General features: G+C 34.1%; 1 protein-coding gene across 4 annotated transcripts in view; it reads left to right on the top strand.

The window, feature by feature from the left end:
• VPS13C (vacuolar protein sorting 13 homolog C) overlaps positions 1-13661 on the top strand; it is a 188236-nt gene that overhangs the window by 81638 nt on the left and 92937 nt on the right. For all 4 annotated transcript variants that reach the window (XM_032342736.1, XM_032342735.1, XM_032342739.1 and 1 more), the window contains 8 exons: positions 577-636; positions 1863-2022; positions 2804-2920; positions 4117-4220; positions 4429-4596; positions 5065-5369; positions 7112-7259; positions 12385-12493. In XM_032342736.1, coding sequence (XP_032198627.1) covers positions 577-636; positions 1863-2022; positions 2804-2920; positions 4117-4220; positions 4429-4596; positions 5065-5369; positions 7112-7259; positions 12385-12493 — 1171 coding nt within the window. The remainder of the gene's footprint in view (positions 1-576; positions 637-1862; positions 2023-2803; positions 2921-4116; positions 4221-4428; positions 4597-5064; positions 5370-7111; positions 7260-12384; positions 12494-13661) is intronic.

Here is a 13661-nt window from a genome sequence, read left to right as displayed (position 1 = left end):
AAACCAAAAAAAACCAGCCGAGAAATTGGCCTAGCCAGAAGCCTTCTCACGAGAGGTAGAACTGAATTTACTGTGTGTTCCCAAGAGAGAGAACTTGAAACAATGGATAATTATGATGGGAGATAGATTTTTGACTTAGATTGAAGATCTAATTAAATCAAATTTCTCTTAAGATTAAATTTGAAAGAAAATGAGGTTTCTTTCACTGGAGAGAACCTAAAATAGATTTCCCAAAGTTACAAAGGGATTCAAGGTTAGGTGATGGATGGGCTAGATGACCTTTAAGCCTACTAGCCTTCAGAACCTAGATGTCCATCAACAGAATTTTTAATTCTAGTCTCTAGCTGTAGTTTCCCAGAAGTAAATATTATTGTGGTCTTCCGTATTTGAAGAGGAGAATAAATTTGCAGTACTGTAACAATAAATAATTTGGCTATTAACTTAAAATAATGACAATATAATTAATTATATACATAAATTATAGTTCTGAATAATATCAAAAATAAAGATTATATATAAGTGATTTATTTACTTTGGTCATAAATACTTCTTTAGAACTTTTGTTCTTTTTTTTAGGCTGATAAGAGTGGACCTAGTTTTCAAACCACCTTTGAAAAAACTGAACAAACACTTAAGGTAAGAAATTTTGTTAATAGAATATATCTTATCTGAAAATAACTTACTGTGGCAGGCTCTAGTATCCTGTGGGGAATAGTGACTATATAATTTGATGAAATTATCAACATCCAATAAAAGTTATGAATTAATCTCATAGATACCTACCATCCTCTATATTTATCATTGAGTATCATAGAGCTGATGTTTTAACTTACTGTAGCACATCCTAATTATTTCTTATAAAGGGAATACTCTAGATGACAGAACTTTGATCTACAAAGAAACAACAGGATTTTAAACAAATCATATTCTATAATGCTGTTTAATGCAGGGTGAAGAAAGTACGCAAAATACAAGGAGAGATGTTGAATACTTCTAGAGCCACATTAACATAGTCATGTAGAGGAAGAGAAGGCAAAATTTTAGTTGTGGGTTACATTAAAAAAATAACTAGATAGGAATTTTCGGTTACACTTTTGAGAGATGGGAGAATCTATTGAATATTGTGAACCTTCCTTTTTATAGTTTTTTATTATACATTTAGTGCTTTGTGGCCATAAAATGAAATTCCTTTATGTAGGCAAAGATCTTTAAAATTTTTTCATTTGTTATTAGAAAACCACATATTTCTGAAAGCAATTTTTATGGTGTCTTAGCTTTCTGGAGTCATTGTTTTTAAAAATGTAACTAATTTTTCTAAAAAAAAAACATTTTTCTATGAGATATATTTTCTATCTATTTAAATGATAAGACCATTATTGTGGTTTTAGAAGACAATTTAGTAATTGAGAACTCCCTTATAATTGTACTTTTATATTTAAATATCATGAATATCACATTTGAAGTCATTTCTTGACCTAGTATTAATGCATGGTGATTTTGGAGTTTCATGATCTAATTTACATGTTTTATGTAATCATAATAAAGAGTCTGTGAAGATCCAAAAACATAATGGGTATCAGATGACCATGACAAGTAGATCATAAGCTCCATGTTAATTATGCTTGGGAAATGGAGTAATTAGGTTACTTTGATATTCATAGGAACTCAGTGTGTGTAAGTGTGATTTACTGTGCATATATTTCAGTTTAAGGAGTCTGGGCTATAAATCTTGATCTCATCTCTCTTCCTTCCAAGCTGTGGAAGCGGTAATATAAGCCTAGCTAGAAGCCTGTCAGGTGCATGATGGATATTATAGGTATAATTGGCCTGGAAAAAAAATTTTCTTTTTAAAATATTTGTAGGTGGCTTTTTCATCTTTAAATCTGTTGCTGCAAACACAAGCTCTTCTGTCTTCTATTAATTACTTGACAACCATAATCCCATCCAATGACCAAAGAAGTGATTCCAAAGAAGTACAAATTTCAGACGAGAAGCAACAAAAAAATTCAGCTCTACAGAAAGGTATGAAAGACACTTCGTTTCTTGTTAACAAGCATGTTAGAATTCTAGAGAGAAACGAGGAATCTTAGAGGTCATTTAGTTCAGTCTTTTGTGTGCCATTTTCCCCACTTCTGTCCTTTTCTTCAAACAAAATCATATGTGGATAACTGCTATGTAAGGCAAAGGTAACTAGTACTGTTTATCAAAAAAAAAAAAAAACAAACCCGTTTTTGTTCTTTGGTGCTGGTGGGGATACTTTAGGTGGATAATAGGGAAGAAAACCCATATTTACATTGAGCTCTTCTTCCTATCAGTGGCTCCTGAAGAGGCTCCACAGAGGGTTAGTTTTCCCTTCCATTTTGCAAATAAGAAACTATTTATAAATAAGACCCAGAGACATGAGCTTAGCGGTGCAGGGGTAGCATCTACTTGAAGAAGAGCCCAGGTTGCGAATCAGAAAGAATTCAGTTTAAATCCTGACTCTTCTACTTAAATTAATTGACCAAAGGTGCATTATTTAGCTTCTCTGAGTTTCAGTGTCTTTATGTTATTTAGTTTGTGGTTTTTTTCTTGCTTTTAAGTTATTAAAGTAACATATATCATTACGAAAATGAAACTATACAGAATATGTAAAGATATTTGAAAGAAAAGATATTGAAAAGATATTTGAAATCTGTAACAACTTGAGAATTTTATGATTTCTTAAAACAGAACTGTGGATCACTTAATTTGAGGAAGAAATCTTTAATAGAGTTTGAATTACTAGAATCCCACGTGATAGAATGCTTTGTTTTATTTTTAGTGGCTGTATCCTCTAAAGATAGGGACATTATTGACTTCAGGCTGTTTGCCAAATTGAATGCTTTCTGTGTCACTGTTTGCGATGAGAGGAACAATATTGCTGAAATCAAGATTCAAGGTAAAAGTTTTCACACTGTTAAAAATTGTTTAAAAGATAACTTTTAAAAAAAATGTTAAAGAATATGTAAAGGAGGACTCTGAGCTGTGAAAACTGGATAATTTTTTTAAAGATTTTATTAATTTATTTGATAGACAGAGATCACAAATTGGCAGAGAGGCAGGCAGAAAGAGGGGCAGGGGGCAGGCAAGCTCCCTGCTGAGTAGAGAGCCCAGTGCAGAGCTCCATCCCAGGACCCTGAGATCATGACCTGAGCTGAAGACAGAGGCTTACTTAACGCACTGAGCCACCCAGGCAACCTGGATAATTTTTTTTTTTTTAATTTTCCTTTTATGTATTATCAGACTATTATGGGCCAAATTTTTCCAGATATTGTGGAAAAGAACCTGATTGCCTTTTTTTTTTTTTTTTTTTAAGGACATAGTTGAATTGCATGTTTTCCTTGCCCTTTGGGGTGTAGATGCTGGTCAGAACCTGACCATCAATTGAAACACACATACTAGTATTTTGAATCTTTCTGAGAGTTGTCTTGGAAGTGAAAAGAGATATTAATGTCCATGTGGGGATGCTGTTGATGAGCTGGGATAGATGTCAATCCAGAATTCAGGTTAAGGTCTGTGAATATGCTTTATCTTGGTACAAATCCAAAACAACCTTATACTGAAGAGAAAAACTGTGAGCCCATTATGCTCTTTTAAGCAAAAGCTTCTAAAAGTAATCTCTTTTTCAACCTTCAAAACATTGTGATCTTAGAAACGTAGAGTATGTTTAATGAAATTCTTGAATAATTTAAAGACCAAAAAAATCACTTTTTTGTTGTTGTTCTTTCCAAGCTGGCAGTGTATCTATAGTGAATTTGATTCATGAAACTTAAAGCTTCTGTGTAAATGACTGGATATAAGATATAAAGGATTTCCTAAAACCCCAAGATAATCAATTTGTTCTAGGTGTAGTTTTTTCAGAAGGTTGAAAATTTAGGTAATTGACTTAAAAATGAATTTATAGGTTTCACTGTTTATAACAATAAAAATACATAATATTGCAACTTATTTATCAGTTGGGAGTTCAAATATAGTTAAATTTTTAAAAAAATAATCCCCAAATAAAATTATACAATGAGAAGAAACATCTTAATATCTTATTATGGTATGTCTTTAGAAATTGTAATAATATAATTTTTTTTTTTTTTTTTTTAGGTCTTGATTCTTCTCTTTCTCTTCAGTCAAGAAAACAGTCACTATTTGCCAGACTGGAAAATATTATTGTCACAGATGTTGATCCTAAGACAGTCCATAAAAAAGTAGGTGTAATAAGTAGATAGCTAATATGTTTTGATAATTAAATATGATATTTTATTTTTAAATATACTTTAAGAGATATTAATGAAATATGTTTTCATATATAAGTGTTTGCTTCTGTAATGATTAAAAATGTAAGCCCCTTTTAAATGAAACTGTATTTTGTCATTATTCTCTTGGACAGAGTACATTCAAATCTCTGCTTTTCAGGCTGTATCAATAATGGGAAACGAAGTTTTTCATTTTAACTTGGATTTGTATCCAGATGCTACTGAGGGAGAGTCCTATACTGACATGTCCAAAGTGGATGGAGTGGTATCACTAAATGTCGGCTGTATTCAGATTGTGTATCTTCATAAATTCCTCATGTCACTTCTGGTAAAATCTCTATTTATATATTGATTTTTCAACTTAGAAATACTCAAGTAAGTCTGATAGTTGTGATTGCAGATCCTACAACTTTGGGTTTCAGGATGTGCATTGTTTTGATTATAGATGGTATTTATGTTTTAATGTAGAGGTCACAACCTCTTTTTAACAGCTGAAATCTGAGTCACTTAATGATTTTTGTCTGGAACTAGACTTATTTTTTGCTAACATAGTGAAACCAAATTTTCAAGGAAATACTGAAAATGTTTTTATCCCCACTTCCCTTCCTCAGCCAGATATCCTTAGTCCTTATCAGGTAACTCATAAATACAGATGAATGTTCAGTGATTGCTTCCTAATTCTAGATAAATAAGACTCAATTGAAAGTTATGTATCAAAAAATAGCGCATAGATAAAAAAGATTGCATTATTAATGACGTGCTTGTCGTTTTCTCCTTTTATACTTTGTGTCTACAGAACTTCCTGAACAATTTCCAGACAGCCAAAGAGGCTGTAAGTGCTGCCACTGCTCAGGCTGCAGAAAAGGCTGCCAGAAGTGTGAAAGATCTTGCCCAGAGGAGTTTTCGTGTTTCTATCAGTATTGATCTGAAAGCACCAGTTATAGTCATCCCACAATCTTCCATTTCCACTAATGCAGTAGTGGTCGATCTTGGGCTAATCAGAGTTCAAAATAAGTTTAGTCTGGTGTCTGGGGAAGACTATTTAAACCCTCCAGTAATTGATAGAATGGACGTGCAGCTAACAAAGCTCAAGCTCTCTAGGTATATTCTATTGCAATAATTATGGATTTAAGTATTATGTAGCATTTTCCATGACATTTTGTGTACATTGAAATTCATACCGATAGTGGTTCTGTTGCACAGTTTATTTATTTATTCATTTTTAAAAAATATTTATTTATTTATTTATTTATTAGAGAGCAAGTGATAGCAAGAGAAAGCATCAGCAGAGGTTGGCAAGAGGGAGAAGCAGGCTCCTTGCTCAGTAGGATGCCCAACGATGTGGGGCTTTATCCCAGGACCCCAAGATCATGACCTGAGCAGAAGGCAGATATTAACGGTCTGGCCACCCAAGGGCCCCTCAATAGTTTATATTTTAATCAGCTTTTTATTTTGAAAAATTTCAAGCTTACAGAAAAATTCCAGAAATACTACCATGGACAGACTTAACAGTCCTTCACCTAGGTTCATCAGTTGTTTACTTTTGCTTTAACTCTATGCATATTATTATCATTTAAAACATCTTTTTAATTTTTCCAGTTGGGATGAAATTTATATATTTTCTTAGTTTCATGTGTATAACATGATTCAATGTTTGTATATATTGTGAAATGATCACCACCATAAGACTAGTTAACATTCATCAGCACACAGTTATGATTCTTTTTCTTGTGATGATCTTTTAAGTTCTACTCTCTTAGAAACTTCTAAATATACAATACAGTGTTATTAGCTGGTCACCTTGCTGTACATTACATCCCCAGAACTCAATTTATTTTATAACTGAAAGTTTAACATTTTTTGCTGAACCTTTTGAGTATAAACATTTTAGCCCTTTGCTCTAAATGTTTTAGCATGTGTCTCCTCAGAACAAGAACATACATCCTCTTATATATCCATGTTGCAATTTTCAAATTCTGGAAATTTAACACTGACAGTAATATCTAATAAGCAGTCAATATTCAAATTGTACCAGTTGTTCCAGTAGTGTCCATTATAGTAATTTTCCCCTTGGTCCAGGATCACGTATGGCAGTATCCCATAATAGCGAGGGGGGTTTTTATAATGATAGGTACTTGCTCTGGAATAGTTCTTCAGTCTTTCTTAGTCTTTTGTGATGATGACAATTTTGAAGAGTACAGTCTAGTTATTTCATGGAATGTCTCTCAGTATGCTTTTGTCTGAGTGATTCCTCATGATTTAATTGAGCTTGTGTATTTTTGTAAGTATCTCTGTATGTAAAGATGTATCTGTAGAGCTCCTACCAGATGAACATGAAAGTCTCTATACAATACATTTTAAAATCATTTTCTACCCCATCCAAGGAGATTTTATTATCCTGAATGAAAAAGGAAAATTATAAGGCATGTCCAGAAAATAATTCTACATGGAAGAGCTTTTTCAAACTCTTTAGAAAATATTGTTCATCTTGTCATTTAAAAAAAAAAAAATCTCTGTATACATGTATACATGTATACAATATATACATATATTCAGTACAATACAAATCTAGTCCTTGTACAGCTGTATTTGATGATTCCCCCATATATTCAACAATATGAATTTCTTTTTAAAATTTAACCCCTGTGTGACCTACTGTTTAAAGAAGGGCTCATTATGTATCTGTCCTTAAAGTGAACTGTTGATTGAGATTAGAAAATATTTAAATAGCACTGTTTCAAATCACTGTTTAGAGCAGCAACTTTTGATTTTATGTCTTTTTAATGATAGGCTGCATTTCCCTTCTATGTTTATGCATATATATCAATTATATTTTTAATCAGGACGGTGATCCAGCCAGGCATCTCCCATCCTGATATTCAGCTCTTGCAACCAATTAACTTGGAATTTTCTGTAAATCGGAATCTAGCTGCATCTTGGTATCACAAAGTGCCTGTTGTAGAAATTAAAGGACATCTTGAGTCAATGAATGTAAGTATATGAGTGAAAAAAAGTCATTATTCAAGTTTTAGATTCTGAAGACTTTCTTATTATAAATCAATATAATATGTGAAATATTTTCTGATTGGCATACAAAAAGTTTCAATGAGATATTGTCCAAAAAGATGTTTATTATTTAGCAGAATTTAATCTTCAGTTAAGTGTTACTTAACATTTATATATGTATGTATGTATATATGTACAATTGATAAACAATGTTAGTTTTGGGTGTATAACATAGTGATTCAACATTTATATACACTGCAAAATAGTTACCAAAGTTAAGTCTTTTATCATCTGTCATCTTACAAAGTTAATAACATATTATTGAATATATTTTCCATACTATATATCACATCCTCATGACATTAAATTATAATGGAAGTTTTCACTTATTAATCCCTTTTACCCATTTCATACCCCAGTTCCCCTTCGCCTCTGGGAATCACTAATCTGTTTTCTGTATCTATGAGCCTGGTTTTTGTTTTTTTTTTTTAATTTTTACATATAAGAAAACCATGCCGTATTTGTCTTTCTCTGACTTATATCATTAGGCCTGAATGTTTTCTTTGGATAGAAAAGCAGTAGTGGAATTGCTGGATCACATGGTCGTTCTGTTTTTTTGGTTTTTTGTTTGTTTGTTTGTTTGTTTGTTTTTTAAGGTACCTCCATACTGTTTTCCATAGTGGCTGTCCCAGTTTACATTCCTGTCAACAGGGCTTGTGGGTTCTCTTTTCTCCACATCCTTGCCAGTACTAGTTGTTTCTCATCTTTTGGGTAATAGCCATTCTGAGCGGTGTGAGGTGATATCTAAATGTGGTTTTGATTTCATTTTCCTGATGAGCAATGATGATGGGCATCTTTTCATGTATTTGTTGGTCATTTCTGTGTCTTTCGGAAGAATGTCTATTCAGATCCTTTGTTCATTTTTAAACCAGATTGTTGGGTTTTTTAAAATATTTTTATTCATTTATTTGATGGACAGAGACCACTAGTAGACAGAGAGGCAGGCAGAGAGAGGAAGGGAAGCGGACTTCTTGCTGAGCAGAGAGCCCGATGCAGGACTCGATCCCAGGACCCTGGGATCATGACCCGAGCCGAAGGCAGAGGGTTTAACCCACTGAGTCACCCAGGTGCTCCAGATTGTTTTTTTATTACTGAGTTTATTAGTTCTTTATATATTTTGGATATTAACTACTTATCAGATATATGTTGTGCAAATATCTTTTCCCATTCAGTCAATTACCTTTTCATTTCAATAATGGTTTCTTTATCTATGCAGAAACTTTTTAGTTGATATAGTTTCAATTGGTTTGTTTTCCTTTTGTTGCCCTTGTCTTTAGGGTCAGATCTAAGGAAAAATCTTTAAGACTAATGTTAAGGAGCTTAACCCCCTCCCCCCTTTTTTTAGGACCTTTATGGTTTTCAGGTCTCACATTTAAGGCTTTCATCCATCCAAGAAAGTGGTCCAATTTCATTCTTTTACATGTAGTACTTAAATTTGAACACATCCAAAACTCTTCCCACCCCCTACAGACTTTGTTTTTGATGTCCCTTTTTACATGTTTTATTTTTACTGCTTTTGTTCTTTAACATTTTTTGTAGTTTTGTAAGTGATTAATCCACTACCTTTACTATATATTTACATTTTCCAGTGAGATTTTTGCTTTCGTATGTTTTCTCTTTATTAATTAGTGCCATTTCTTTTCATCTTAAGTCTTTTTTTTAGCATTCTTGTAAGACTGGTTTAGTGGTTATGAACTATTTTTACTTTTGCTTGTCTGGGAAACACTTTTTCTCTCCTTCTACTTGAATGATAAACTTGCTGGGTAGAGTGTTCTTGGTTGAAATTTTTTTTAGTACTTTAAGTATGTCATGCTACTCCTTTGGCTTGTAAAGTTTCTTCTAAGAAATTTGCCAGTAGACTTATGGGGTTTCCCTTGAACTTAACAAGTTGTTTTTGTCTTGCTGATTTTAAGATTCTCTCTTTATCTTTTATTTTTGACATTTTAATTATAGTCTGTCTTAGTATAGTGCTCCTTGGGTTCATCTTTTTTGGCACTCTCTAGGCTTCCTGGACCTGGATGTCCATTTCCTTCTCTAAGTTAGGGAAGATTTCAGGCATTATTTTTTCAAAACCTTGTCTGCCTCTTTCCTCTCTCTTCTTTTCTGAGACCTCTATAATGTTAATGTTCTTCTATTTATTATTGTCCCAAAAGTCCCTTAAGGTAGCTTCATTTTAAAAATTTTTTTAAATGTTACTCTGAGTTCTGTTCTTTATATTCCTGTTCACTGTTTACTGATGTGCTCTCCTTTAGTCTGCTGCTGAACCCCCCTGGTGTATTTTTCAGTTCCCGGTTTTTGTATCTTTAGTTCTCTGACTTTTGTTTGGTACTTTCTTATATTTTATATCTCCTTGTTGAAGTTTTCACTGTGTTTATCTTCTGAGTTCAGTGAGTACCTTTATGATCATAACTTTAATTCTTTATCATGTAGATTGTTTATCTCCATACCATTGAGGTGTTTTTCTGAGGTTTGTCTTTCTGAGGTTTGAAAATATTTGTTTCCTCGTTTTGTGTGACTTTCTGTGTTTGTTCCTGTTTATTAGGTGAAACAACTGCTTTTTTCAGTCTTGAATGAATGGTCTGTTTGGGTGATGATTCTTCTCTTTCAGCCTTACCATAGCTTGTGGTTGTCTCTTGAACTTTTGTGGTTGTCGAAACCACCTGACTTATTATTGGTATGCCCTCACTATTTAGAGCATACCAAGATCTGTCAGTGGATCCAAGTGGAGGAATTTTATTTAGCACCTAGTTTCAGGCTGATTGGAAGTCAGACCCTCAGGCAACAGCTTTTAAAATATGCAAACATATACAGTCTTATGGGACTGCAGTCATAATCTCTGCTGGGCTCTAGACTAGACTAGAAGATCTGGATGTGTCCATTGAGCAACAACTGAAGAAATTGGTGTATTGCATTGGTGTATAAATGAGTATATGAACTTTCTGGGAAGTCTTGTCTAGCTGTAATGAGGCCAAAAGGTTGTGTAAGGGTGGTGTCTCCTTGCTTTCATACCCTGAAAGCTCCTCTTTGGTCTCTAGATGTGTGGGAAATCTGAAGTCTGTCCCGTAGGCTGATGCTCAAGGTTGAATGACTAGGTCTTTTTCACAGGCTGAGGATGTGTTTTAGTTTGCTGTCTGTGCATTGCCATGGGGGTGGTAACTTGCCAAGAACTGTCTTTCTGATTGTTACAGTTCTGTGGAGCTCTGGAACACCAGTTCTCTTGGCTGGGAGGGCCAGGAGATCTGGGTGTTCCCTCTGTGGATTGCATAATCCTGCTGGCTTTAGGAAGACACCTGTGAGTGTAGGTTGCAGAGAATGCTCACTGGCTTCAGAAAGGCAGTGGGAAAATGTCTTGACTGTGTGTGCCCATGAGCTTCAGCAGCAAAACAGTCTAGTGCCTTGTTTGTCTGTGTACTGACTTTAGGCTGGGGGTGGGAAAATGCCAGGACAGCTCACCAGCTCCAGCCACGGGTGTGTCATGACTGCCTGCACTTGCAAACATTAGCTCCAAGTGGGAGAACTCCAGCACAGTTTTGCTCTCTAGCCCAGGCAGGTTGCAAGGGAGCACTGCAATTGCCAGTGCACTCCAGCCTCAGCAGGTGTTGTGACTGCTCCCCAACTCATCCCAGCAAGGCTCTGGGAGGGTGCCCTGTCTGAGCTCTCCTGTCGTGCTAGTGGGCTCTGTGGAGAGTACAACAAGGGCATCTGCTGCTAGCATGTCAGTCTCCCATGAGTATTTCAAATGTTTCCTGCTCCTCCAGCATTGCCCCCAAATCAGCAAGTGAATTTCCCTCAAATATAGTCTAGGTGTTTTTCAAACTGCTTTTTTTTCGTTGGGTCTTGGGACAAACCCTTTAAGAGGGGAATCTCAGTTTGGGACCCCTGGAGGTCAACCCTGTTGATTTTCCAAACCAGACATTCTGGGGGCTTCTCACTTTGGTGCAGATCACAACTCTTCACTCTTCCATGAGAAGTGCGTCTCTCTGCCTCTCCAGCTCATCTTAGTGTGGTCCTTTTATCTTTTACTTTGAGGGGCCATTCATCAGGATTCAGGTCTTTCTCAGAGAAGAATGATCCATATGTAGTTGTAGATTTAGTGTGTACATGGGAGGTGAGTTCAGAATCTTCCTATGCCACCATCTTGGACCCCTCTTCATTGTTTAATTTTTAAATTTGCTGTATGTACACAATAGCAGAGATCTCTGTATAAATTATTAGTATATTGCATCTCATTTTATATGTTCTATACCCATACTTTTAATTTTAGTATCCCCATAGCATTGAGGGAAAAACTTGCTTTTCATATTAAAGACAGCCTTTTTATTTCATTGGAGTTGTTATTTTTAAAAATGTAGAATTTTCATTTTTTTCTGAATTTAGTTACTTTTTAAAAATGATATGATCTCTTTAATCATCATCTTTCATTATAATTTATATAAGTTAAGTAGATGGAACTAATACAGATTTATAAATCACATTTTTAAAATGAACAAAGTAGTGAAATACTTGAGTGCCTAGTGAATATATAATTTTTGTGTTAAGATTATGCTTTCTTCAATATCTTGTAAATTGTAATTTATTTTCTATTTTAAAATTGTTTCATTTTATCTATTTTTAAAGGAATTTTTAAAAAGGATTTTATTTATTTGAGAAAGAGAGAGAATGAGCAGGGGCAAGGGGTAAAGGAAGAGGGAGAAGCAAAATCCCTGCTGAGCAGAGAGCCTGATGCAGGACTTGATCCCGGAACCCTGAGATCATGAACTGAGCCACTCAGGCACCCTAAAGGAATTTTTAAGAAAGACTTTATTATTTATTTGATAGAGAGAGAGAGAGAGAGAGTGCACACAAGCAGGGGGAGCGGCAGGCAGAGGGAGAGGGAAAAGTAGGCTTCCTGCCGAGAGGGGAGCCTGACATGGGGCTCCATTTCAGGACCCTGGGATAATGACCTGAGCCAAAGGCAGGCGCTTAAGCAACTGAGCCAACCAGACACTCCTAAAATTGTTTCATTTTAAAATGAAATGTTTTTATCTTTTCTTTTAATGATATTGCACAGGTTAATCTCAATCAAGAAGATCTTAATCTTTTATTTAGAATACTAGCAGAAAATCTTGGCGAGGCTACTGAAGACTTAAATAAAATGAAACCAGGAGTACAGAAGACAGGTAAGAGACTGACAGTAGGTGGCATAATCCACATAGCTATTTATTTTACAATTTAGCAGGGGAGACAGACAATAAAAATGACATAAGCCAATATATACTTAAAAATTGTGATTTGTATTACCATGAAAACAGAAGATGTTTATTTGTTGATTAAATATTGCATAAAACTGTAGTTAGTGCTGATGGACTCTCTTTAGTTATGGGAACAGTCATTTATAGTTTCAGAACTTTTTCCAAGTTGTATTAAGTTAGGAGGAACCATAAAGAAGCATTTTAAATCTGGTAGATTCCTGGAATAATTATTGAAATTGCATGTATACAAATAAAAACATTCAAAGTTGGCAGCAGGCTATGGTAGCATATTTAATCTGATTTTTAAATTAGGTTTTATGGTAAAATATCTTTAAGAATTGAAATATTTGATAAATTAGCCCTCAGCAAAGAAAATACTGAAAAATTGTACTGCAGTAAAAACTTAGAGAATTTGTTAGTTGCAGTGGCATTTTGACTTAAGGCAAAGTAACTACCAGACCTAACTGCTTTATATATGTATGTTACATACACACAGACATGTAGTCAATTTTTTCAACCAAATGGCACTATCCTATAAATGTGTATATGTGTATGTATTTCTGCACTTTCCTTTTTTCTTTCAAATAACAGTTTATCTTGGTGTCCATTCTATATCTGTAAATATATTATGTGTAGATCTGTTTTATTCTTTCTAATGGCTTCCTAGATTAAATTCTCTTGAAGTATTATAATTTATTTAGCAAATCTGTATTGATGGGCATTCCAGATTGTTTTCAGTCTTTCACTCTCACCACATTGCATTGAATATCCTTGTCCATACACTTTTACAAGTGCACATGTATCTGTAGGGGAAACACCAGGACTACTTGATTAAAGGGTTCTTAATTTTTATTAACTTAATGTATGTTAAATTAATGAATTTAATTAACTTAATTGAACATTTTTGACACATTTTGCCAATCGCTCCCCTTAGAACTTGTAATAATTTTGTACTCCCACCAGCTTGTTTTTCTATATTAAAATTTTTGCTAAATTGCTAAATGAAAAATTGTATCTCACTATTTTTGTTATTTAAAAAAATTTTTTTACTGTATTGCAGAGCATAAACAGTAATAAAGACCACATATCTTAAGTG

The sequence above is a fragment of the Mustela erminea genome, chromosome 5, assembly GCF_009829155.1.
Source record: "Mustela erminea isolate mMusErm1 chromosome 5, mMusErm1.Pri, whole genome shotgun sequence".
NCBI lineage: Eukaryota > Metazoa > Chordata > Mammalia > Carnivora > Mustelidae > Mustela > Mustela erminea.
This window is presented reverse-complemented; position numbering and strand designations above follow the sequence as displayed.